The sequence below is a fragment of the Nicotiana tabacum genome, chromosome 8 (genome assembly GCF_000715075.1).
Source record: "Nicotiana tabacum cultivar K326 chromosome 8, ASM71507v2, whole genome shotgun sequence".
In the NCBI taxonomy this organism is placed as follows: Eukaryota; Viridiplantae; Streptophyta; class Magnoliopsida; order Solanales; family Solanaceae; genus Nicotiana; species Nicotiana tabacum.
The window spans coordinates 38,436,755-38,463,504 of record NC_134087.1 but is presented as its reverse complement, the minus strand read 5'-3'; the positions used below and the strand labels follow the sequence as shown (position 1 = coordinate 38,463,504).

The 26,750-nt window shown below is 36.5% G+C and overlaps 2 protein-coding genes and 1 long non-coding RNA gene across 3 annotated transcripts; 1 reads left to right on the top strand and 2 right to left on the bottom strand.

The window, feature by feature from the left end:
* Positions 1 to 752: 752 nt before the first annotated feature.
* On the bottom strand, positions 753 to 3,326 carry LOC107787099 (transmembrane 9 superfamily member 11-like). Its single transcript, XM_016608619.2, has 2 exons — positions 3,157 to 3,326; positions 753 to 3,012 (listed from the first exon to the last, which is right to left on the bottom strand). Exon 2 carries the CDS (start codon positions 2,972 to 2,974, stop codon positions 1,001 to 1,003), a length of 1,974 nt encoding a protein of 657 aa, XP_016464105.1. The 5' UTR covers positions 2,975 to 3,012; positions 3,157 to 3,326; the 3' UTR covers positions 753 to 1,000.
* A 673-nt stretch (positions 3,327 to 3,999) lies between these two features.
* On the bottom strand, positions 4,000 to 6,099 carry LOC107787100 (uncharacterized). Its single transcript, XR_001648308.2, has 4 exons — positions 5,782 to 6,099; positions 4,516 to 4,616; positions 4,324 to 4,371; positions 4,000 to 4,242 (listed from the first exon to the last, which is right to left on the bottom strand). It is a non-coding gene; the product is annotated as an uncharacterized LOC107787100 (long non-coding RNA).
* Positions 6,100 to 16,015: 9,916 nt separating this feature from the next.
* On the top strand, positions 16,016 to 16,546 carry LOC142163049 (uncharacterized). Its single transcript, XM_075220300.1, has one exon. It carries the CDS (start codon positions 16,016 to 16,018, stop codon positions 16,544 to 16,546), a length of 531 nt encoding a protein of 176 aa, XP_075076401.1.
* Positions 16,547 to 26,750: the final 10,204 nt, after the last annotated feature.

The following is a 26,750-nucleotide window of genomic DNA, read 5'->3' as shown; positions in this document are numbered from 1 at the left end:
AGTTTGCCCTCTGAACTTTGGAGATACGAACACTATAGCCACCCTAGTCAAATCAGTTAAAGCATTATTTGAAATTTGGTAATAAAACGTGCATGTTAGGTATATAACGTATTAAATTACATATGTGGTTGTATATTAAAATAAAATCTAACAATATCACATTCCTAAAATTAACGTTAAGAAGTTTTTTCAAAATTTTTTAATTACATAGTAGAACGCAAAGAAAATAGCAAAAGAGGGCAATGAGTATCAAATGTAAGGACTCTACTCTTGAAATCATGGTTCTTTCCTTCAGTATTTTATGCAATATCCATCTCTCAATCTCAATTCTCATGGGATCTTATATACCAAAAGAAATGTGCATAGTTCATTCTACTAATAGCTTTGCCACAATGCATATTAGAATTTAATCCGCATAGAAAGTATAGCTAATAAATTCTTTAAGATAAAAAAAGAATTAACATGTTTATATATAATGGTTGTGAAGATCTAATACAATTGTAGAAACTATTGTTGATCGAATATAGTATACCACATGCAATTGAATTATTCGCAAATGAAATGAAATTAGTCAAGTTTAACATAAGAACTAAGGAAAACAATGACGATTTAAAGGTTAATCAGGTAAAGAAGCGAAAATTTACAATTAAACTAATGATTAACTAACACATAAGAATATGCAATGAAACAACAAACTCTAGTGGAGACTTATATGCATCAGCCCCTTAGGAAGAAAGTGTTCAACTGTTCATTAAAAGATGTTTTGCAAAAAGTCATGTGTTGTGCCTGCAAATTCCTATATATTATTGCTAGTATGAAACTTACTTCATACACGCTCTCAAAAAATTTCAGAAACCTTTCAAATGTATGAAACAGTAATGACAACATATTGGAAACAGAGCTATAAAGCTAGCAAAATTTGCAAATAGTTAATTCTGGTGTCCACTTGATCTTCATGTCATGAGCAAAAACCTTGAAAATGGAACTCAAGTCTGTCACTTCAGTCAATTTTTACTGAAGAGAAGAGACGATGCAGGAAGAAGAAAGACGTCAAGAAACCTATAGCTCCAGTTGCTAGCATAACAGCAAGAGCCATTAAAAGCGAGTAACCTAAGTAGAGCATGGCCGAGACAGGTCCACTGAGGCTCTTGAGATCGAAAACAAGATAGTTGATGGAGTAGAAGAATATGTAGATCGCGACAGAGCCAGATGCAAAGTATGATTTCCACCACCATCTCCAATCTTCCATACACAAATGCATGTAAGTCAAGACCAAAGAAACTTCAGCACAAACCACCACTAGTAGGATCAGTACCACCAATAGAAACCCAAACACATAGTAAACACGACCGAGCCATATGCTAGACATGATGAAGAAGAGTTCAATGAATAGAGTTCCAAATGGAAGTGTTCCTGCTCCAATTACCAGCAACCAAGTAGGAAATCTATTTGCTGGGATTTCGCGAGGAATTTGATTGCTACGACAAGGATACTCGAGATGTGGAGCCTGTGTTCCAATATATCCACCTATGAGTGTAAGAGGCATAGAAATGCAAAACCACAGTAATAACAGAACAATGTATGTAGTGAAAGGAATTGCACCAGTGCTATGACTTCCCCATAAGAGGAAATTCAGAACAGTTAGTATAAGAAATGCAATTCCAGGAAAGAAGAAAGAAACTCTCCAGGAAATTGAAAACCATCCATTGGTATTACCAGCATTCAGTGTCTTCAAAAGCCAAACAGCAACATAACCAGCAATTATACCTAAGAACATATAGAACAAAAGCATGCCAGTAATAAGTGTGCCGCGAGAGGCTGGAGACATAAATCCAAGAGCCGCGAATAATATTGTCACGACTGCCATTCCTAAAATACGACATCCATCAGCAACCATCATACTAAGGAGTGTCGAGTTCTCTGGAACTCTAAAGACATCGCCAACAACAAGTTTCCATCCTGATAATTCCTCATTTATTTGAACCTGAGCCTCTTTATCAAGCTCTTCATATCGAGCGAGATCTCTTCGAATAGTCCTCAAGAAAATAATCAACACTATTCCTGCTAGGAATGTTATAACCATCATCGAATTAAGAATCGAAAACCAATGAACTTTTGAACCTTCCATTTTCAAATATGCATCCCATCTTGATGGCCACTTAATATCACTCTCCACAAAGTTTACCTCATAACTAAATACCAATGGTTTGCCTTCTTGAATCATCACGGCTACTGTTGCCGGGTCACAATTAATTGGTGAAGGAAACTTATCATATGGTTTTAGATTCTTAAGCAAATCTGTGGTATGTTGAAAACTACAGGGGACAACTTCAAATCCAACAACCATATAACTTGGTGTATCTGTGATAGACTTATCGTCCGTTGTAATTAACTCAGCACCATCTCCATCTCCAATCACACCTGGCACAGTACTCTTCTCATACTTGTGAACTAACACAGTGAATTTCAAATGGTTGAACACATAATACACATCCTTAACCTTAATACCAACCGGATAACCCGTCCACCTGAGAAAATAACCATCTTTGTTCATATACCGAATTGCAGGAAGATTATCAAGAATCAGATTCACTTGATACATTTCATCAATCCTTTCTTTCAAAACCTTGAATTCATCAGCTGATAATGCATTTGTTTGACACAAAAATATTTCACTTTCGTTTACGTGCATCTTGAATCTATAAGGTGAGTTTTCAATTCTGTCTCCCATAAGAAGCTCACCTAAATTTTCAGCACTATCCTTAACACCTTCTAAAGGTTTACAAAAAGGTAAGCTATAATATCCATAAGGTATTTCTGTATCAATTGATGTCAAGGAATTCACTTTAACGGATAATTGATCACCAATATTATATTTGTGTGGGAAACTACCAGGTAAATAAAATCCACGAGCGCATTGAAGAAACAAGCTATAAACCAATATCCAATTCTTTAATTTATCAAAGAAATCCATGGATCGCCAATTGTTTGGATGATCCCTCAGAGATCTGACTGATACAAACAAAAAAAAAAGATGTTAGAATTTGTTTTGTAACAATATTGCATGAAAGCATAAAATGTATTTAGATTTTTTGTTCAAGAAAAATACATGCTCAAAGTAAAGGATGTAGCACAAATGAAGATGCATAAACTGACCTCAAAGAGAGAATGAACGCCAAAAAGGGAGCTGAAAGGTGAAATGGAGGAAGAGGAAGGGGAGAGGAAGATGGAAATTTGTAACAAACTATTTACGTATATATTTGTGTTGTATGTTGGATTTGGTCTATTTAGTATATGCACTATACGTGTGAGACGTTATTGGCAGTTTCATCATTTGCTTTGGTTTGAATTTGCCCTTTGCCTTCTCATCTCATTCTTATTATGCAAGACAAAGTCAACATATAAAAACATCATCTCTTTTTCTTCTCCACCTATTACAACATGTCAAAGCTCGAAATAATATCACAACCAGGAAAAATTAAAATATTAGGTGGTTTTTTCCCATTTGTCCAAGCCTTACGTGTTACATGATAAGTATCCCATAAAATTAGTCGAGGTGCACACAAGCAAGGCTCGGACAGCACGGTTATAATGTGTGTGTTTATATATAGAGAGAGAGCCTTCAAACACCACTCAAATATTTCACTCCAAATCACTACAAGAAATATGACATACAACGACATTTTATAAATGTCGGCGCAAGTCACTTGAGTGTCAGAAAATCACTTACCGACATTTATTGTACATTTAAATCAAATGTCGGAAATTTCAATGTTGTTTTTATTCCCGACATTTAAATTAATGTCATCAAATAATTTGTGACATTTAGTTATGATATTATCAAATGTCAATAATTTGAGTTCTTAACCTATCTTGTTTGCGACATATATATAAATGTCGGAATTTTTTTATAGTTTTCGACTTTTAATATGAATGTGAAAACAATTTGGTCATGGCTAAATATTAAATCAAAGATATTAATATATTAAAAGAAAATAATTAATTAACAATAATGTATTCAAAGTAACATCGACTCTCATTCCAATACTTTAATTCCCGATACAGTACAAACAATATGAATCAAATACAGAGTTACTTCAACATTCAATTACGTAAACTTTCCCTTGAAAGTTCCAAAAGAACACTGGTAATAGTTTTAGATTTAGTGTTCATGTTTTCCTCAAGTCCAGGATTCCTCTGAATTAGTTGCTCTCACATTCCTCTTAACTCTTCTTCCAAGAACTGAAATAAAAAAAGAAAAGAACCATTACTAAACTGATTTAGGAAAACTACCAAGTAGCCAAAAAAAAAAAGTGATTGTACCTCATATAATATCTTGAAGAAGTACAGGAGCCATGCGACTGCTACTATCTGCAAAAAAACATAAAACCACATTCAATAGTACAAGCTTAAGAGAACTAAATCAATTCACCATCGTTAGCTATGGAAAAGATTATTCCACTAATAGAGATGGAGTTACATATAACTGTAGGAAGTGTTTCACAGATGATGTACCCTTCTCAGGCAGCCGTTTAGGTGAACAACATCTCTTGCAATCTTTTTCTAATTGCCATATTTTCATTGTCCCGAGAATGGTGGATAATGCTTTCTATAAGCTAAATCAAAGAGAAATAACATGAAAAGTATTAGTTTCCAGTGTTAAAGTATCATATGTAGAAAGAAACGATATCAACATCACCTTGACAAAATGGATATTTTAATCAACTTGTGGCAAATAATAATAATTTTGCAGAAAGCTCAAGATATTTGAACCCGAAACTCCTAACAGTGTAGAAAGGAACTAACAATCTCTAGTATCATTGTACATGCTTACTAATTCCTTCTCTACTCTTGAATTCAACAGAATGATTGATCAATTTCAGTCCTAACATCAATGTTCCTTATCCAACTTGTCAATAAAGCTGATATTTACAAGATACCCTACACCATCCACAATCTAAATCATCAAACACATAATCGTAATGGTCATTTACCTTCCTTTCACAAACATCTACAAGCTTCTTTTCCGGTCAAGCATCGCAAACAAGTATCTACAAGATTCTTTTCCGATCTAATTTGTCGTGCTGTTTGGATTAGAGTCACCATGAAACACAACCGCAATAACTCTAACATAAGACAAGTTACTATATAATATCCTTCTGTTGGAACCAGCATCACATGATTCAGTAATTTAAAAGGTTCAACACGTTAAAAAAGTTTTAACATGTCAAAAATACCAAGATCGAGATTAAACTAGTAATCTATATCTTATCAGACATTTCAAATCAATTTAATATTCAGTTATTTTCTCTTTTATAGAGACTTTTATAGGAAAACAATACAGAGTGCCATTTCATTGGCTCAATATAGAATAGTTTGTCAGTAACAAATACTAATCAAACAAACTATCTAGTTGAAGCAAAAACAGTCCTATAATTTAATTCATTACCTTTTACGTCGTTTGATAAATGTCGTATGGATTCAAGGTTTTATAGCAGTAAGAATAATTGAACAGCCAAATAATGTTAATAATCTCATCTCTACTAGTATAAAATCATTTCAACATGAAAAGATGAATCAAAGAAAGTGCAAGCTTTAACCTCATGTTAATAAAATAAAGCCAGCCCATTAAATTTTTATTTAATCCTCTAAAGCATTTGTTCAAACAGTTGATATGAACAGAATACGAAGCAAATAAGAGAAAAGGTAGCAACAATTTTAAAGGCAGTTAACTAAAAATTCAATCCAGCGAACAACAGATTAGAACGGAAAAACACTTACCAAAATCTTAATATCTTCGACCAGATATTTGAGAATTACATAGAATAGATTAAAAATGGCAGTCGATTGTTTATAAAAGGCGGCCTAAATTTTGGTGACCTTCTGTCATGTTTAGAGTTCTAGGGCAATCTAACACCCCGGTAGTTTCCCCTTTCAATTCTCCGCATCACACTATTTCACGGCGACCGCGAACATAAAACGGGGGCATCGTGAATTGGGGTTGAAGAAAGGGGAGAGATTGGTAGGGTTCTAGAGGAGACAACTTTCATAGTAGTGTTTAATTCCGGATTAAACAATACTCCATAAAGTAAGAAAATTTCCTTCATTAGCAGTAAATATTGACTAATATTGTGGCATTTTGTTGCTGCCAAACACACATGCTAGTATACGTGGTCGTCAAGTAATAAAATGATTAGAAATCGGATATCGAACCCACAAGAACTTGTGATTAACTATTAACTAAATTAGACTTTCCTAACTATCTAAACAAGGATTAGCCTAGAAGTATTTGATGCTAAACTAATTAAATAAAGAAATATAAACAATGAACTTTGAACAAAGGAATAACAAATTTTTATATTATCAATGTTATGAAAACGATCTAGGGTCATGGACTATCTAACATTCCTATTGTATTCTTCAATTAAATTGACTAACTAATTTATCTAGTTTATTGGTTAATAGGGTTAATATTGCTCATAAGAATCTGTCGAGTTCTTACTCGCCTATTCAAGATAACCTAACGCCTATATGTCTATGGAGTTAGAACTAACAAGAACACATTTATAATTCCTGTAAATCAACCGAGCAAGACAATTAGGTATATGTCTATCCTAACCTCGAATCTGTTCCCCGATGTCCAGGTTCAAGAACTTATTCTACTCAATCATATATGCAATCTAGAATTATCACTTTCGAGTTCAATTTTAGCATTCAATTGGTGATCAAGCAATTAAATAATTAAGCGCAGGATTGAATAAATAAACCAATAAGATAAACTAAGAAATCAAAATCAATATTTGAATAACAATAGTCGTGAAAGAACCACAACCCTATTAGAACGTGAAGTTTAGCTCCACATAGACATGATAGCCAAACAACAAATCATACAAAGAAACATAAAAATTACTAAGTTTGGTGGAAGAAAAGATGAAACTCGACCTCCACAACGGCTCTGTGCTCTCCCTAGGTCTAAGATGTGTCAAAAGTCCCAAAAATAACATTTTTATATATATTTATACCAAGTAGGGTCGGACCTACACGAAACACTCTTTCCTGCACAAAATAGGACTCTGGCTCTATAAATTTTGTACAGGTGCGCCGCACCCTGCGGCACGCTAGTGGAGATTATCAGCAGCCTTGCATTTTCTTTTCAGGCCAGCTTTTACACTGCTGCGCCGCACCCTTCGGCGCCCCATGTGCCGCAGTAATTGGAATTTGCGAAAATGTAAAACATGAAAGTTGTAGCTCTTTCAAATAGCTTTCCAACGATATATTGTGGAGCCCAAACGAAGATATGAGCGAAAATTTAGGTGTATTTTACTAGACAATACGTTGTATGCCCGCTCGATTCTCTGTATCCTTCTTAACTATCATCTGTTGATCCCCGAACACGGCTTGATTCCTTGGTCTTTCACTCAGAATTCAAAGCTCTAAATCAATCGATTTCATTCCATAATGCCTACATAGATCGAAATTAATCCTACAGTGCATAAAACACATATTTAGTGCAAAACGCTAGCGATTAAAGCTCAAACTCAATTAAAGTGCAGTAAATTAGAGTGTAATAAGCGACTAAAATACGCAATTATAGCCTATCATCAACACCCCACACTTAAACCATTACTCGTCCTCGAGCAATCAAACTACACTTTATATAGACACAACCTTTTTAAACAATTCTCCTAACTCATCACACCAAGAATATTTAAAATAGATTAAGTACAAAAGTGTAACATCCTCACCTCAAGATTTGACTCACAAGTACCACGCATTATTCACAACTCACCCACTTACTCTAACATAGAGGTCACTGAAATTACATTTCCTTCATGAATCAAGTGCCCTCACACAACAAAAGAAAGTAGTTCCACATAATAAAATTTAAGAACACTTAGGAACTCAAGATAGAAAGAATTCACTCACTCTCAGAAATAACATTCATATGCCACAAAAGATGCACCATAGACTTGCCCGTAGTGTACTGCTCTACTAATTGAGCTCATTCAGTCTAGGATCAAGTAGGACTTTATTTGGTTGTAATGTAGGCTTGCGGGACGGATAGGATACATTTAGATATAATAGTGACGATACCTCCCTAAGAACTTTAATACATACACTTTAACATTTAAAACCTCATACTTATGTCAAACCATAACTCCACCCTCACATTAATATATATATTGACTCCCCACATCTTTAAGCACAATTACATCAAGAGTCACCACTATCAAAGAATATTTGCACAACAATACAACTATTATTTTTATTTTTATTTTCTCTTTTCAAGTGGCTCTTACTTTTTTTTTTTCAAAACACTGCACCTTTCTCCTTATTTCATTAGTTCTACTCAAAAGCCAAACCAACCACCTCGCACTTTAACTTTTACAAAGTTCATAATAATTCAAGTGCTCATGAGAGGTGAAAAGGTTCAAATAGATAGTTAATTCAAACAAATGGGTAAGGCTTGTAATGTGGTTTCCAAAGAAACAGGATTACAGGCTCAAAGAGGTTAACTATGATACATAACAATTAGGTGGGTAAAATATATATATGGCTCAACAAAGAAATGCCTATCACTTCCAAGATTGATTGAACAAAACTACTATTTCGCTTTGCAAACACACGGGGCAAGTTCTAGACATCAAATGCAATGCACGGAATAACACAAAACCTTACACACACATGGCACATAACTCACTTAGGATTGGACTCATCAAGACAATCTAGTCAAAGAAGTTAAGCAAAGTTAAGATCGTACAATTTAAGGTACTTATACAAGAGTCAAAAACTGAGCCTAAGCGTCACAACTAAAGTACTCATTATTCTCAAGGCATAACAAAGTCAAGAGATATTGCTTCAATTCAAAACATAGCACAAGGTTTGCTACTTCTAAAAAAATAAAAACTAACTACACCCGGTTCAAACAAAACCTTTGGAAAAGAACCGCGACACAAAGAAAAATCAAGGGGGAATTGCTACACTACCTACAAAGAAAATCTTTTTGTCCTTTTTCTTTAGACTTAAATCCCTCAAGAAAACTGTCTAGGAGATCCATCGTCGGGAAAAGTCCAATTATTTTTTTTGACGAGTACTACAACTAAGCTAAGATAGCACAGAAAATCAACTAGACAATCTCCTCACCCCACACTTAAAATTGTGCAATGTCCTCAATACACACTATAAATAATAAAAGGGTAAAAGAGACTCCCTGGTAGGCCAAAGGCCGAAGAATTAGCAGCTCATGGGATACTCAAACTCTCCCAGGTATGATCCTTTGTGTGGGTACCTCACACTCAATTTCAACCATATGGCTCACTTGCACGCTTCCTATGGCTTTGCTCCCTATGATCAAAATCATACAAAATAAAACAACACTACAAAAATAATACAATAAAAAAAGCAAAAATAAAAGAAAGCAGTAAAGCTGCGTTGCCTCTGTAAGCATTTAAATTTTATTGGATTTAAATCTACAAAATAATTTGGACCGTATTAAATTAAAGATATTAGTCCAAACAAATATTGTGGCTAGTAAATTGGGCTAATTATTTAAATCCAATACATGTGTTGGGCTAGTCCATTTAATTGGACTATAAATTAAATGATAAGCCCAGTTCAGTATCCCAAGGTCCAAATGGCTATTAGCCCATCTTAAAGCTCAGGCTCATGCCACGTGTCAAGTGAGTGGCAATCCAAGTCAAAAGAACAAGCCAATACTATCATGCGACGTGTCAAGTGATGTGGCAATCCAAGCAAAATAAGTGAACCAATGAAATCATGACATGTGTCAAGTGATGTGGCAATCCAAGACAAATAAATGAGCCAATGAAATCATGTTATGTGTCAAGTAATGTGGCAATCCAAGCCAAATAAATGAGCCAATTAAACATTTGGCTGGTATTGGTCAGTTCAAACGGACCAATCAAATCACAGAGCCACATCACCCCTACAACTATAAATAGAGGTCTTCATAAAGCTAGAAGACACCAGAAGTGATAACAAGAAGCAAAGAGAGCTCGTGGATCAGACATCGTAGATTTCTCTACAAGCTACAAGTTCAAGCACTCAAGCTACAAGTTCAAGTTCAAGAACGAAGCCAAATCAAATACCAAGGCATTCAAGATCAAATTACTTGTTCGTGATCAAACACAAATTCAAGTTCAAGGAGGAGATTCAAGATCAAGCTTTACAAGCCCTTAAATCAAATCAAAGTCAAGCTCATTAAGATACTTTACATTCTTGAAGAATTAGAGGAATACCATAGAGATTGTAACACTTTCATTTATTGAAATCAAATACTACATTTTTTACGCAATTTTCTAGTCTTGATTATTTATTTTTCTCGACGCGAAAATTTGTTGTTACAAATTTCTAGCACGCCCAGTGGGACCATCTCTACCTCTCATCTTTTCAAATTACCAAATTTCAAGAACACAGAAATGGCTCCTAAGAAGATCAACTTCAAACTCACTACTGCTAAGGCCACGGATTCCAAGTTTTCATATGATGTGGAAAACTTGTTGGATGCTACTATGGAAAGCGTAGGACCTGTCACTAGGAACAAAGCAAACTTGTTGGGACAAAAAGCATTTCAAATGCCATCTGCATCGGTTCCTATCTTTGATTTTCAATCCTCAAAGGGGGCAAGTTCATTTCCAACTAAATTGGAAGAAGGAGCAAACATTGTTGAAATTGTTAAAAAGACATTGGCTCTACTTAGCCCTTCTAGATCTAAGAATCTCATCACACAGGGCGATGATGATGTCTTGATCACCGGATCTGCTCCAAGTACTCCACGTGAGTTGTTCCACTCAAAGTATGGTGTAAGAGAAAATCCGTGCTTTGCTCCACCATCCACGACGGTTATCCAAGCAATGATGACTAGTACCTCAACTATTGAAGAACAACTCGCAAATTTAACAAAGGCAATTGAAGGGTTAACGAAGCATATGCAAGATCAAGATAATCAAATTGCCAAGCTAACAGATAGAGTTGAAAGCATGGAGGAGGGAGATTCAAGTCATGTACCTGGAAAGCTCCCGATGATACAAGATAAAGGAGACTCATCTGCAAGGCAGACAACGGCTCCTAAAGAATTTCAGATTTCATCTGACGGGGTTATTCCCATTGACCAATTGAAAGACTTCACTATGGGAACCATCAAAGATAAGTACGATGTTGCTGCCAAGTCTTCTCTCGCATATGCAAAGCCATACACTACAAGAATTGATAGTTTGAAAATTCCTGCAGGTTATCAGCCCCCAAAGTTTCAACAATTTGATAGTAAAGGAAATCCGAAGAAACACATTGCACACTTCGTTAAAACTTGTAATAACGCTGGATCCTATGGAGATTATCTTATCAAGCAGTTTGTCCGTTCCTTAAAAGGAAATGCTTTTTATTGGTACACTGATCTCGAGGCTGGTTTCATCGATAGCTGGGAGCAACTTAAACATGAATTTCTCAACCGCTTCTATAGCACAAGGCGAACCATAAGCATGGTTGAACTCACAAACACACGACAGTGGAAGGATGAACCAGTTGTTGATTTCATCAATCGATGGAGGAATGCAAGCCTCAACTGCAAAGACAGACTTAGTGAAGCTTCTAGAATAGAAATGTGTATCCAAGAAATGTATTGGGGACTTCGCTACATCCTGCAGGGTATCAAGCCTAAGTCTTTTGAATAATTGGCTACACGTGCTCATGATATGGAGCTAAGTATGTCTTCAAGTGGAAATCAAGGGCCACCTATTTATGAACCTCGCAAGTGAAGGATAAACAAGAAATAAAGAAAGGAGACAAGTTTTTGCCGAAGTCTGAGAGCAAGGAATCAATGAATGTTAATGCCTTACCACTAAAGGTCACTACAAAAGTGATTAAGAAGCAAAGTATGAAGACAACGTCCTTATAGGATAAAGTTGGACGAAATTTAACTCTGAAGGAAATGCAAGCGAAAGAATATCCATTCTTGGACTCCGATGTCCCAGCAATTTTTGAAGAACTCATTGAGTTACCCGAAATGAAACGGCTAGACGAAGCTGGAAAGACTAATGATCCAAATTATTGCAAGTACCATCGGTTGATTGGCCACCCTATTGCAAAGTGCTTTGTCTTCAAGGAGAAAGTCATGGACTTGGCCACTGAAGGAAAAATCTTGCTTGAGGATGAGAAAGACAGTTCGAATCAAGTCTCTTTCGTTTTTGGTTCACTTGATCCCATTGTCCTTTGCAATTTTGTCAAAGCACATGAATGTGATGACATCCAAACTGCATCATCACCAAATATGATTAAATTTGGTGACTTTGAACCTATTGATATGACCAAACCATTGCTTCTCCCTATGGCGTATAAACTAATAGTGGAGGAAAGATCTCAAGAGAAAGGTGAATCACGTGATGATCAAACTAATGATGAAGATTGGATTCTTGTGACTCAGCGGAGACACTACAAGACAAATTCACAAAGGGGGTCAAATAAGCAGTTGACTAGGGTAAAAATGGTGAAAAGACCCAAGAAGAAAATGATAAAGAAGAACTGGAAGAAAGCAAAAATGGCGGAGAATCACTATCAAAGGCTACGTCGTCCAGTGACATTGGAGAAATTCCTGCGAAGCTGGTTACACCCGCGAGCTTCATGTGAATATATCAAGGCCTCATGTTGTAAGATAGTTGAAGAAGAGATAAAGAAGGAAAATCCATCATTGCTGCGACCTCCCTTGCTTGAAAAACTCACTGGTAATTCTAAAGAAGTGGGCATTTGTGATGCAAAAATAACATTTACTAATGATGATCTTTTGCTTGGCGAAACACACCATAATCGCCCCCTATTTATGGATGGATTTGTGAGAGAACAGAGAATAAGTAGAATCTTGATCGATAAGGGGTCTAGCGCCAATATTCTCCCAATTCGTACTGTCAAAGAGCTTGGCATACCGATGGATGAACTATGTGAAAGTCGTTTGATGATGCAAGGGTTCAATCAAGGGGGAAAAGAGCTATAGGGCTATCAAATTGGAAATAAATATGGGAGATTTGCATTTGAGTGCATGGATGCACGTGATTGATACAAAAACCTCATATAATATCTTGTTGGGAAGGCCATGGATACACGAGAACAAAGTGGTTTCATCCACCTACCATCAATGCTTGAAATACTGTCAAGGTGGGGTCGAAAAGAAGATAGTTGCTGATGATAAGCCCTTTACCGAGGCTGAATCATACTTTGTCGATGCAAAATTCTACTTAAAGAATTACGTCTCAAAAGAGGTTAAGGTTGATGATGTGATGTTGACCAAAAGTGTTGTAAAGAAGGTTGATGTCACAACTAGCAAGGAAAAGATTACAGTTGAAAAAGATTAGGTGCTTCATGATAGGAACAAGATGAATGAGGCATCTTCGAGTAAGAAAGTGACTCATGTTCTTCGTTATGTCCCAAAGGCAAGGAAGGTCAAAGATCCATCTTCTGAACTACAAGGTAAGGTGTTAGGAGACTTGACCTTTCCTATCAAGCGAATTGATGCGATTAAGTCGTCTACAAAGTTGCTTAAAGGGTTTGTCAAATCATCAAGCCACAATTCGCTTCTAAATCTAGCACTTCCTGCAAAGCGCACGGATGAGGGCTTTGACCCAAACGCCTACATGTTGTTAGCAAAAGCTGGATATGATCCTAATGAACCATTCAAGTTAGGAAAGCTCTCGCCTGAAGATTCAAACCCTACTCAAAGAGATGATGATGGAGAAAGGGTACCCACTGAAGCAATCACATGAAGGATTAGGTTACAAACACGCCAATCCGTATCTCCATTAAAAGGGCAAGTTGTAACTAACTGCTAAAGAAGTGTCTACGACGCTTAATAAAAATCCGTCTATGTTTTATCGACTTACGAAGCCAAGGACCTCAGTCTTTGATAGGTTGGGACCACTTAAGAAAGAAAACAAGCGTCATGGAGGTGATAAAAGGATTGGAGCACCTATCTTTGCTAAAAAGGAGATTTTGACCACAGACTGCCTAAGTCAAATTCCTTCTAGAATGAGGCGAGAGACCAAACTTGTAGTTTCGTGCGAAAAAGACCCTCAAAGAAAAGGCTCATACTATAGTACACACTAGAGAACGGGAGGAAGATGAAGAAAGTGTAGGGTCATCATATCATATCACCATTCATGATGAACAAAATGCTTCATATTATACGGAAGTCGAGGAAAAGTGTCTTGATATTCATGTATGCCATCACATATCTTTCAATGATGGTGATCCTCAAGAGGATGAAGACGCTAAAGATGCACCACCAGAGCTTGAAGAAGGGGTGAAGACAACGGTTGATGCACTAAAAGGAGTCAATCTCAGAGTAGTTGAAGATCCAAAGCCCACATATATAAGTGCCTCTCTAACTGGTAATGAAAAGAGCAAATATATTGAGCTACTTAAGAAGCTCAAAGACGTATTTGCTTGGAGCTACAAAGAAATGCCAGGTTTAGACCCCAAGGTGGTTGTTCATCATCTTGCTATCAAACGAGGTGCTCGTCTTGTAAAGGAAGCACAACGTCGCTTCAGACCTGAACTGGTTCCCTTGATTGAAACCGAGGTTAACAAGCTTATTGAGGCTGGTTTTTTTCATAAAGTTAAATATCCTACATGGATTTCAAGCATCGTCCCTGTAAGAAAGAAGAATGGCCAAATCCGAGTTTGTGTTGACTTTAGAGAACTAAATAACACTTGTCCTAAGGATGTATTTTCTCTTCCTATCCCTGAGCTCATGATTGATGCAACAACTGGATACGAGACGATGTCTTTCATGGATGGTTCATCTGGATAATATCAAATTCGCATGGCACCGAAGGACGAAGAACTTACTGCCTTTCGCACCCCTAAAGGTATATACTGCTGCAAGGTAATGCCTTTTGGTTTGAAGAATGCTGGTGCTACATATCAATGTGCCATGCAAAATATTTTTGATGACATGCTTCATAAAAATGTAGAGTGTTATGTTGACGACGTAGTGGTAAAGTCAAGGAAGAAAGATGATCACTTGCAAGATTTGAGGATGGTATTTGAATGGCTTTGGAAATACCAACTCAGAATGAATTCATTGAAGTGAGATTTTGGAGTTACTTCTAGGAAGTTCCTCGATTTTATTGTTCGACATCGATGTATTGAAATTGATCAAGCTAGGGTGGATGCTATCTTGCAAATGCCCAAGCCTAGAGATATTCATGACTTAACAAGCTTGAAAGGCAAGTTGGCATATCTTAGAAGATTTATGTCGAATCTGCATGGAAGATGCTAACCATTTAGTCGCCTCATGAAGAAAAGGATTCCTTTTGAATGGGACCAAGCTTGCAGAAATGCTTTTGAAAGCATTAAGTCTTATCTAATGAAACCTCCAGTACTAGCACCCCCCATACCTGGAAAGCCATTAATATTATATATTTCAGCACAGGAAAGGTCAGTAGGAGCGCTTCTCGCTCAAGGAAACAATGAAGGCAAAGAAAATGCGCTTTATTACTTGAGTAGGATGACGACGCTGAATGAGCTCAAGTATTCTCCTATTGATAAGTTATGTTTGGAACTTGTCTTCTCTATTCAAAAGATAAAGCATTACTTCCAAGCTCACATTGTGCAACTCGTCTCAAGAGCGAACCCTATCAAGTTTGTCATGTCTAAACCAGTCCTAAACGATCAATTAGCAAGGTGGTACCTCCAATTTCAACAATTTGAAATTGTGTATGTTCCTTAAAAGGCAGTAAAAGGACAAGCATTAGCAGACTTCCTAGCTGACCATCCGATTCTAGATGATTGGGAGTTGTTTGATGAATTGCCTGATAAAGATGCAATGGTCATAGAAATTCAGCCTCCTTGGAAGATGTATTTTGATGGCGCTGCACATCGTGAAGGAGCTGGCGTTGGAATAGTGTAAATCACTTCTCAAGGAGAAGTTTTTCCCTATTCTTTCACTTTGACACAACGGTGCTCCAATAACGTTGCTGAATATCAAGCGCTCATACTTGGGCTTGAAATGGCTGTGGATATCAGGCAATTACAATTACAAGTTTTTGGAGATTCCAAATTAGTGATCAATCAGATTTTGGGTAGTTATAAGGTCAAGAAGCCAGAGTTGGTTCCATATCACAAATATGCTCAAAGATTGGTAAGTTGGCTTGGAGAGGTAACTATTCAACACGTGACGAGAAAGGAAAATAAGAGAGTTGATGCATTAGCAGCCTTAGCTTCTATATTATCTTTGCCTGATCAGACACAAGTCACTGTTTGCCAAATATGGGTAGTTCCTCCACCAAATGACTATGAGGAAGAAGAAAGCGAAGTTGAGCATATTGCTTCCGTTCTTGAGGTTGAAATTGAAGATTGGCGACAACCGTTAATTGATTATCTTTGTTATGGGATATTACCGGAAAATCCCCGAAGAAAGATAGAAATCCGAAGGAGAGCCCCTCGTTTTCTTTATTATAAGAATACACTTTACAGACAATCATTTGATGGAGTACTCCTACGTTGTTTGGGGGCTAATAAATCCCTTCAAGCCCTGTAAGAAGCACATTCTGGAGTATGTGGTGCGCATCAATCTGAGCTAAAACTTCACTTCCACATAAAAAGAATGGGGTATTATTGGGCAACCATGGTGAAAGATTGTTTAGATTATGTTCGAAGGTGTAAAGCTTGCCAATTCAATGCTAACTTCATGAATCAACCACCTAAAGTATTACACCCAACTGTTGCTTCTTGGCCATTTGATGCTTGGGATTTGGATGTTGTTGGTCCATTGCAAAAGTCTTCTAGTGGACATCTATACATTTTGGCCGTAATTGATTACTTCTCGAAGTTGGTTAAAGTTGTTTCTCTTAAGGAAGTAAAGAAGGAAAATGTGGCTAACTTCATCCGAGTCAATATTATATACCGCTTTGGCATTCCTCGATATATATTGACAGACAATGGTAAGCATTTGATAATAAGTTGATGAATAAAATATGTGATCTTTTTGACTTCAAGCAACATAATTCCTCCATGTATTTATGTTGCTGCCGTGGACTTGCTGAAGCATTTAACAAGATGCTCTACAACTTGTTGAAAAAGGTTGTCTCTAAGTCTAAGAGATATTGGCATGAATGGATGGAAGAAGCTCTTTGGGCATACAGGACCACATATCGCACACCAACGCAAGCGACTCATTATTCACTTGTTAATGGAGTTGAAGCGGTCCTTCCACTTGAGCGTCAAATCCCATCATTGCGGCTTGTCATTCAATAAGGACTCACTGATGAAGAAAATATTCGGTTACGCCTTGAAGAATTGGAAGCTCTTGATTAAAAGAGGCTAGAAGCTCAACAAAGCCTTGAATGTTATCAAGCTCGCATGTCTCGATCTTTTAACAAAAGGGTGCGCCTTAGATCTTTCCAAGTGGGTGACCAAGTTCTTGTGGTCAAAAGGCCTATTATTACCTCTCGTCGATCTGCGGGCAAATTCTCTGCTAAGTGGGATGGACCATATATTGTACAAGAGGTATACTTAAGTGGCGCTTACAAGATAGTTGACTTAGAAGGTTTGCGGATTGGCCCCATCAATGGAAAATTCATGAAGAGATACTATCCTTGAAGAAAACAGATACGCTCCTTAACGCATGAGCATAAACTTCATGTTACTCCTGGCCTGCAAGAGTATAAACTGTGCACGGTCCAAAAAAAAGTCTACTAGGTTGAAAACCTCAAAAGAGACGGCTTAGGCAAAAGTTAGGACATCCAAAAAAATAAAGTCCGCTAGGTTGAAAACCTCGAAAGAGGTGGCCTATGCAAAAGTTAGGACGCAAAAAAAATCACCCATTTCGAACTACAGAATGACTTGATCATCTTCACCAAGGTACGTAGACATCTTAGAGTTTCATTCTAAGTTCAGTCATATGAGTTCAAAAATACATATTACCCAAGGCATTATACAAATGAGGTACGATGGAATATAATTCACTTGATTGACACTTGAAAATTAGGTGTACATGTATTCTTTCGTTGAACTCTCTATCTTATCTTGATGGCTCAATGGGGGAAAGCCCTCCATATCAAATTGAGGACCTTTGATGGAATGATTGTAGTTTCTTTAATAAAAGGCTAAATATTCAAGTTGAAAGCTCCAATTCTAGGTCAAGTTGATTTTGTCAAGTCTATTACATCATCAATTTGAAGTATTCAAGTCCGCTAGATCTTAAAGTTGCAATTTTCAAGTCCGCCAAGTCTTCAAATTCATAAAGTATTAAAAAACTCACTTGTTATAAACTGCATAATGACTTAATCCTCTTCACCGAGATTGATATCTTCGAGACAATTATAGTCTTTAACAGGCTGCAAAGTTTTCAAGGTCGTCATGTCTTTGAGTTGAATTCTTCAAATTTGCTAAGTTGTCAAGTTGAATTCTTCATATTTTCTATATGAAGTATTAGAAGTCTCTAGAATGCTAAATCTTCAAGTTGAAGTTGAGTTAAATTTTTCTAATCCCCTAAGTCTTCAACTATCCAAGTCTGGCACGTCTCCAAGTTGAATTTTTCAAAGTGGCTACATCTTCAAGTTTAACTCTTATATTTTAACCTTCAGGTTGAATTCTTAAAATCCACCTAAATCTTCGAGTTGAAGTCTTCAAGTCCACCAAGTCTTCTGAATTTTTCAAATCTGCTAAGTGATGATGAGACCTTCGAATTCGGCAAATCTTTAAGTTAAAATCTTCAATTTTGGGAAGTCCACAAACTGAGTTAAGGTCTTCAAATTCACCAAGTCAAGCTGATGCTTTCGAATTCGCCAAAAGTTGAAGTCTTCAATTCTGCAAAATTTTTAAGTTGAAGTCTCCAAATCCACTAAGTCTTCAAGTTGAAGTCTTCAAGTAAAACCCTTCAAGTCTGTCATGTCTTCAAGTTAAAATATGCAAGTTAAATTCTTCCAAGCACCAAGTCTTCAACTGAAAGCCAATAAGAAGCCCCCATAATAGTCTTGAAATCTTCAAATTGATATGGCCTTCAATTCTTTAGTTGGAAGCTTCAGTATATCTCCAAGTAAAAAAAAATTCTTCGACTATGAAGGAGAAAGGAAGGAGAAACATATCTATATAAAAAAAATCATAAAATTACCTGTGAAGATTGAAATTGAAGAGATATTCTTGGTGGTTAGTTTTTTTTCATGCTTCATACAATCTCTAATTCTTGCATCTTGAAATGATGACGAGTTTTCGTTCATTTGCACCAAAAGGTCAAATCTTTTTGGCGGTAAAGTAAAATATGCAAGTTAGACTCTATAATTATCTTCGGTGGTCTTCGCCTTGGACAAAATATAATCTTCAGCTTAGACGGTGTAATGGTCTTAGCCTCGGACAAAGTAAAGTCTTCAGCTTAGATGGTTGTCTTTGCCTTTACAGAATATAGTCTTCAGCTTAGCCGGTGTAATATACCTTGCCTCTTATAAAGTAAAATTTTGGGCTCAGACGGTGTAATGGTCTTCACCTCAGACAAAGTAAAATCTTTGGCTCGGACGGTGTAATGGTCTTCACCTCAGAAAAAGTAAAATCTTTGGCTCAGACAGTATAATGGTCTTCACCTCAGACAAAGCAAAATCTTTGGCTCAGACAGTATAATGGTCTTCACCTCAGACAAAGAAAATATCTGGCTTAGACAGTGTAATGATCTTCACCTCAGAGAAAAATAAAAAAATCTTTGGCTCAGACAGTATAATAGTCTTCACCTCAGATAAAGTAAAATCTTTGGCTCAAACGGTGTAATGGTCTTCACCTCAAACAAAGTAAAATCTTTAGCTCAGACTGTGTAATAGTCTTCACCTCAGACAAAGTAAAATCTTTGGCTCAGACTGTGTAATGGTCTTTGCTTCGAATGAAGTAAAGTTTTCAGCTTAGACGGTGTAATGATTTTCACTTCAAATAAAATGAAATCTTTAGCTCAGACGGTGTAATGGCCTTCGCTTCAGACAAAGTAAAATATTTGGCTCAGACTGTGTAATGGTCTTTGCTTCGGATGAAGTAAAGTTTTCAGCTTAGACGGTGTTATGGTTTTCGCTTCAAATAAAATGAAGTCTTTAGCTCAGACGGTGTAATGATCTTCGCTTCAGACAATAAATCTTTGGCTTAGATGTTGTAATAATCTTTGCCTAAGATAAAGGAAAATCTTTGGTTTAGACGGTGTAATAGTCTATGCCTTAGATAAAATGAAGTTAAATCTTCAAACAAGATGAAGTCATTAGCTTAGACGGTGTAATGGTCTTCGCTTCAAATAAAATAAAGTCTTTAGCTCAGACGATGTAATTATCTTCGATTCAGACAAAATAAATCTTTGACTCAGACAGTGTAATGGTCTTTGCCTCAGATAAAAGTAAAATCTTATACTTAGAGACGGTGTAAAGCCTTGTCCTTGTTCAAAGGAGTGACATTATCTTATATGAAGTAGTATTTTTTTTTGCCAACATGAGCAACGTTTCAGGCAGATAATTTTCTTTTAATCACTTCGAATTTGCTACTTTCTTGAGCACTTGATAGAAAATTTCAGGAAGAAAGTAACAATAAATATTCGAAGATATCAAGGAATTACCTGTCGAAAGAGAAAAGAGACGATCGCTTTGAGAGGACAAGAAGGCGTGCAAGTTGCTAGCCCAGACAATGGAGATACTGCAAACTATTCATGAAACTAAAATTGTTGGAGTGAAGCATATTAAATAAAGTAATATTACAGAGTGCTCCTACAAGTGCCAAAAAAGAAAATATTTGACTGGGCACGGAGTTTAAGAAAAAAATAAAGACTTTTGGAATTTGTGATCCTAAACAAGTCCAAATGGGGCCCAGAGTATTTGTGTGGTTATAAAAGTTTCTCATTAAGGGTAAAGTTGTAACTTTAAGCTAAATTGTTACCAAATTTAGAAAGGGTTCATTCTTTTTTAAACGGACCAAAAAAAAAATAGGTTCTATTGACAAATTTAGAAAGGGTTCGTTAAGGGAAAATATTGTTAACAAGTTTCAGCCTTTATCCTCATACATGTATGGTTGGAGTGCCTAAGTACTGTTTGTACTAATTCTATCATAAGTTGGGAAGCAAATACACAGAATAATTGATGCATCCGACATGGAACACTAGTTTTGATCTGTTAAAACCTATATCACTATTCACTGGTACATTATGGAGAAAGGGTTCTCATAAAAGATTTCCTCATAAACTTTGCAGTAAAGCACTCCATGTGACAAAGGTAACAACAATGAGTTGTCTTCTACGTACTTTTTCTCTTACAAGTGAATACAAATTTCATACAAAGAGATTTGTAAAGTACAAAAGTAAAAAGGTTATCATTGTATTAATGTACTTGTTCTCTATTTAAAAAGAAAGAAAGTTGGCATATACCTATTGTACTATTTAAAAATAACGGAAAAGGGTCATATTTATCCCTGTACTCTTTAAAAATAGTTATATTTGTACTTCGTTATACTTTTTCGATATATTTATCCTTACCATTATACGTTAGGATCATATTTGTCCATGTACTCTTCAAAGAGGGTTACATTTGTCCTTCGTCATACTTTTTGACATATTTATCCGTACACTTATACTTTAGGATCATATTTGCCCATCATCCATTAAATCCCCATGTCCCACCTTTCTTTTCCTATATGGTGCCTATGTGGATTTCTTTTTCCTCCAATTTAAATATGGTCACATATTTAAGATAATTTAATTCGCCCACCCAATTTAAATATGGTCACTTATTAAGATAATGTTCTTTTTCAGCTCCATATTTTTCGGATAGCAACGGCAACATATTGGCAAACAAGAACTTTGAACTCAAAATCACTAATCTGATACAGCTTACAATTATTGCAATAACCAAATTAAATTACGAGAAGTTGCACAACAATGGAATTAATGACAAAGGTCCGTGCTTAAAATAGAGCACTGCCAGAAGCCTAATATTGTCTAGGATGGTTTCCTCAAACATATTTTTCTCGAAAAGAAAATATTGCTCCCTCCTCTCATTTTATATGAAAGAATTCGATTACAAGGTCAAAACATCTAGTTTTTTTTTGTGATTTGGGTATATAATTTTCATGTTTTTCAAAAATAAAATAAAATTACATATTTAAAAAAGTATATCTAAATAATTCAACTTTTTGGATGACAGAGTCATGATTTAAAGTTTATGGGTTCTAATCTTGCTCATAGCTCATTTTAGTTATTAAGTTCGTAATTAAATATTTATACATATTTAATGTATTTCCTAATAGAACACAAATCTAAACAAAAGCTATAGAGTTCATTCAAACCATACCTAATACTCTAGCTTCACCCCTTATCTTCGACCTGGTTTAACATAAACCTACAATGACGAATAATATTAGAGTAATGTGAATTATCAAAATGAAGCCACTATATTTTATATATTGGATGCCCAAAGACACAAATAAGTGCAGACAACCAAATTATGGTTTATGATTTATGGTTTATGGTTAAATTGGGTGGGCGGATTAAATTATCTTAAATAGTTAACCATATTTAAATTGGAGAAAAAAGAAATCTACATAGGCACCATGTAGGAAAAGAAAGGCGGGACATGAGGATTTAATGGATGAGGAGCAAATATGATCCTAAAGTATAAGTGTAAGGATAAATATGTCAAAAAGTATGACGAAGGACAAATGTAACCTTCTTTGAAGAGTACAAAGACAAATATGATCCTAAAGTATAATGATAAGGATAAATATATCAAAAAAATATAACGAATGACAACTATAACTATTTTTAAAGAGTACAGAGATAAATATGACCCTTTTACATAAAAATAAAGTGTCTTAAAACAAAGTTTGTGATAGAAAACTCGAAGAATGTCTTCACGTATGGGAAAAAGTGAATAGTACCAAAAGAAAAGACATTGTAGTTGATATTGAAAAGAGAAATTGAATTGTACAAATAAATGTCATGGTACTTGACATTGAAAATGACATAAAGCAAAAAGCTGCCATGTAAAAGGATATTCCAACAGTGAATCTGCAGGTAAAAAAATTGCTCACAAAAGAAAGCAAACATATGGAAATTGTTGCTATTCCTCCGCGAGAAACCAAGAGAAATACCTGCTAGGTGCTTTGACTTTCTACAAAGATGCACCTGATATACTAATTGTTCTAGCGAATTTATGCATACAATAGTAGACCCTTTATAGGAGAAACCTTTTTAATTATTTTTTTGGACAAAAAATACTTTTATATTATTTTAAAAAAAAAGTTATATAAATGAGTAAAACGTAGTATTATACTGCGAATTACTTTAACGGAAATTTTGCCGTTAAAGTAATTCGCAGTATAGTACTGCATTTTACTTTAATTTTTTTTTTTGTAATTCGCAGTACTATACTGCATTTTACTAAGATACATTTGTAAAATGCAGTATAATAATGCGTTTTACATTAAATAATTGTGTTGTACTCTAGTTTTTGCCCCCACCAATAATGAACTGACATAACAATAATTCAATACATAAAACGTAGTATTGTATTGCGTTTTACATAGAAAAATTCTACACCCCAACGTCGGACTTGCCTTATTTAAAGGTGTTTCAATTTTATAAAAATTCATTCAATACTTTATTTCAAACTTACGTTCATACTTCTCTCTTCTTCTTATCAATTATTTTTTTACAATGTCTGAAGTGACAAAAATAAGGGTTTCACTATATTGGGGGGTGAGGTTGTGTTGGAGAATAACTCTGTGAGGTATAACTCACCTCCACAATGTCATGTTAAATTGCCGCTTACTATGGAGTACGATAAATTGGTATCGTTGTTACGTAAAAAAATGAATGAGAGGGGGCGTTCGGTTAACCTTAAAATAACCGGTAGATTTCCGTATTCAGTGACTCCGCAGGGGTTTGCTTATTATTCTTAGTTTAACATCGAGGATGATGAAACTCTTAGAGATTTTTTGCTGATTCCGGATGAATATAGGGAATATATTGTAATAAAATTATTGGAAATGTACGTCGGAAGACGTTCCCAATAATGAGGGCGTGCATAGTAGGGATAACCCCCAGTCATCAGGTGGTTATTCTGGAGCAGTTTTTGCCAGACATATTGGTGATGAAAGAGCTTGCCTTGGTTTAAACTTGTCACCACCGGCGAATGAGCAGCCACAAAATAATTTTTCGACTTTAGATAATCAACAAGACAACTGGTAAACTTCAATTTTACTAGGCTTTAGCGATGTTTAATTTATGCTTTAATTGAATTTGTATTAACATTCATATTTTTCATAGGGGGTACAGTCCATATATGAATTTTACAAGTTATGACCCTGCCCCTAGTTGGAATATGCGTAGTTCTGGAGTATTGGACCACGATGGTCCATCTGGGAGTCATCACCAACAAGAAAATATCCATCATGAAACGTCAAGACAGTACGACTTGTAAGTAAAGTGATATAGCTATATCTAAAGTATTTATCTAGTTGGGTAACTTATCATTTTGTTCTTTATGTGTAGTGAAAACGAGCTTCTTGAAGCTCCTGACCTCACACAGTTGCCCATAGATGACGCATTTACTCGTGATTTGGCAGATGCGCAGAGTCAGAAAAATGATAGTGATTATGACAACAATGCGGATGAGTCTGGGGATGACACACCCTTCCATGATGAGGGTGATGATGAGGAGGAAGTGAATGTTGAACCTGAGTTGATGAGGGAGCATGTTCCTCCACCTCCAGCGAGACCAAGAGTGTACGAGTCCCACATGTCATTTCATGAGCGGAATATTCCCTACCTTGATAATTTGCCAAGCATGCCGAAAGTGGATGCCCTCACAAGGGATGATGATGAATTTCGGTCAGCGATGTGGGATAAGTCTAGACCAGCTGTTCTGACAAAGGGCATGTATTTCACCGATAAAGCTCGCCTAATTAGCGCTGTAAAAATCTATAGTATAAGAGAGTGCCGTGAGATGACGGTAAGTGAGTCAACTACGGAGAAATACAAGGTTGTATGCCGTAGAGACTTTATGGGTTGTCACTGGATGTTGCGTGCCACTAAGAAGAAATCAGGTTTGTGAAAAGTGGGTAAATTTATTAGCGAGCACAGATATGAAATGGACACATACAATGAGAATCACTTCAACTTGGATGCGGACTTGATTTCTCTTGTCTTGATTGCATATTTGGAAGTGTCCATTAGGTTCAAGATTAAAGAGTGTATTACAGCCATCCACCAGAAGTATGGTTGTACTATAACCAAAAGAAAGGCATATCTCGGTCGCAAACGTGCCTTTGAACTTATTTATGGCGACTGGGATAAGTCTTTTTCAAATCTGCCCAGGTACATGGACGCACTGCAACACTTTAACCCCGGGACTGTTGTTGAATGGAGGCGTGAGCGGAGTCCGGACAGACCCGAATATATTTTCAACTATGTGTTCTGGTCATTTAAACTAGCAATTGATGGTTTTGTGCATTGTCATCCTGTTATTTCCATAGACGGTACTCATGTCTATGGAAAGTATGATATTAAGCTTTTGATTGCAGTTGTAGTAGATGCCAACGGACAAATATTTCCACTAGCTTTTGCCATATGTGCCAACAAAAGTGAAGAGACATGGACGTTTTTTTTGAACCACTTGAAGCAGCATGTTGTCATACAGCGTTCAGGTATTTGTCTAATATCTGATCGACATGGTGGTATTTTAAGTTCTGTACGTCACTTGCCTGAATGGCGGGAATCATATGCATACCACCGTTACTGTGTGCATCACCTGAAGGCCAATTTCCAGAAGAAATATCCTGACAAGGCATTGCATGACTTAATGTGGCTGGCTGCAACTGAGCACCAGCAGTGCAAATTCACGAGGCGCATGGAAGCGATCCGGCAGTTAGAACCACGAGCCTATACTTGGTTGATGGGGCATGAGCTTCACATGTGGACATTGCATGCTGATGGCGGCAGACGATGGGGAGCCCTCACTACAAACGTGTCGGAGTCATTCAACGGCTTGTTGAAGTCTGCCCGTGGACTGCTTGTCACTGCCATGGTCCACCTGACATTCAAACAGAGTACGAAGAGGTTTGTTGAAAGGCATGCAGCTGCATCAACATTGATGGACAGGGGTATTCAATTTATGCCAATACGCATGAGAAGATTTGAAAGGTCCAGGAGGCGAGCACAGTGGCATTCATTTCTTCAGTACGATCATGAACGAGGTGTTTTTGAAGTTAAGACCGCTATCCGCGGACACCGTGGGAATAATCTACAAACGGTGAATGAAAATAGAAGGTTATGTTCATGTGGGAAATGGACCATCTACCACATGTCGTGCACACATGCGTTGAAGTGCTTTCAACAAGTTGGATATGGGGCAACAAACTATATTGATAGGTAATACAGTGTTGTTGCATACATAGACACGTATAGTGGGAAGTTGCATCCATTAGGTGCTGAGCATTATTGGCCGCCGGAACCTTTTAAGATGGTATGTAACAAGGACTATTTGCGCAAGCTGCAAGTGCAAAAGAGAACGCGTATACAGAACCAAATGGATGTTGATGACACTATTTATGCGCGTAAATGTGGCATATGCTCGCAAACAGGACACGACCGTTGTAAATGCCCTTCAGGTGGTATGCGTGGCGGTGGTAATCCGGCTCCTGGTGCAAGTTCGTCGAATGTACCCAACTATCAAGGATACCCCTAGTCTTTTATTTTGGTATTGTTTTTTGTAATACATGTTTTTACTTGTGTA

Coding starts and splice junctions, on each gene's coding strand:
- LOC107787099 (XM_016608619.2), bottom strand. CDS start 2,974: ATGGATTTCTTTGATAAATTAAAGAATTGGATATTGGTTTATAGCTTG.
- LOC142163049 (XM_075220300.1), top strand. CDS start 16,016: ATGGCTGTGGATATCAGGCAATTACAATTACAAGTTTTTGGAGATTCC.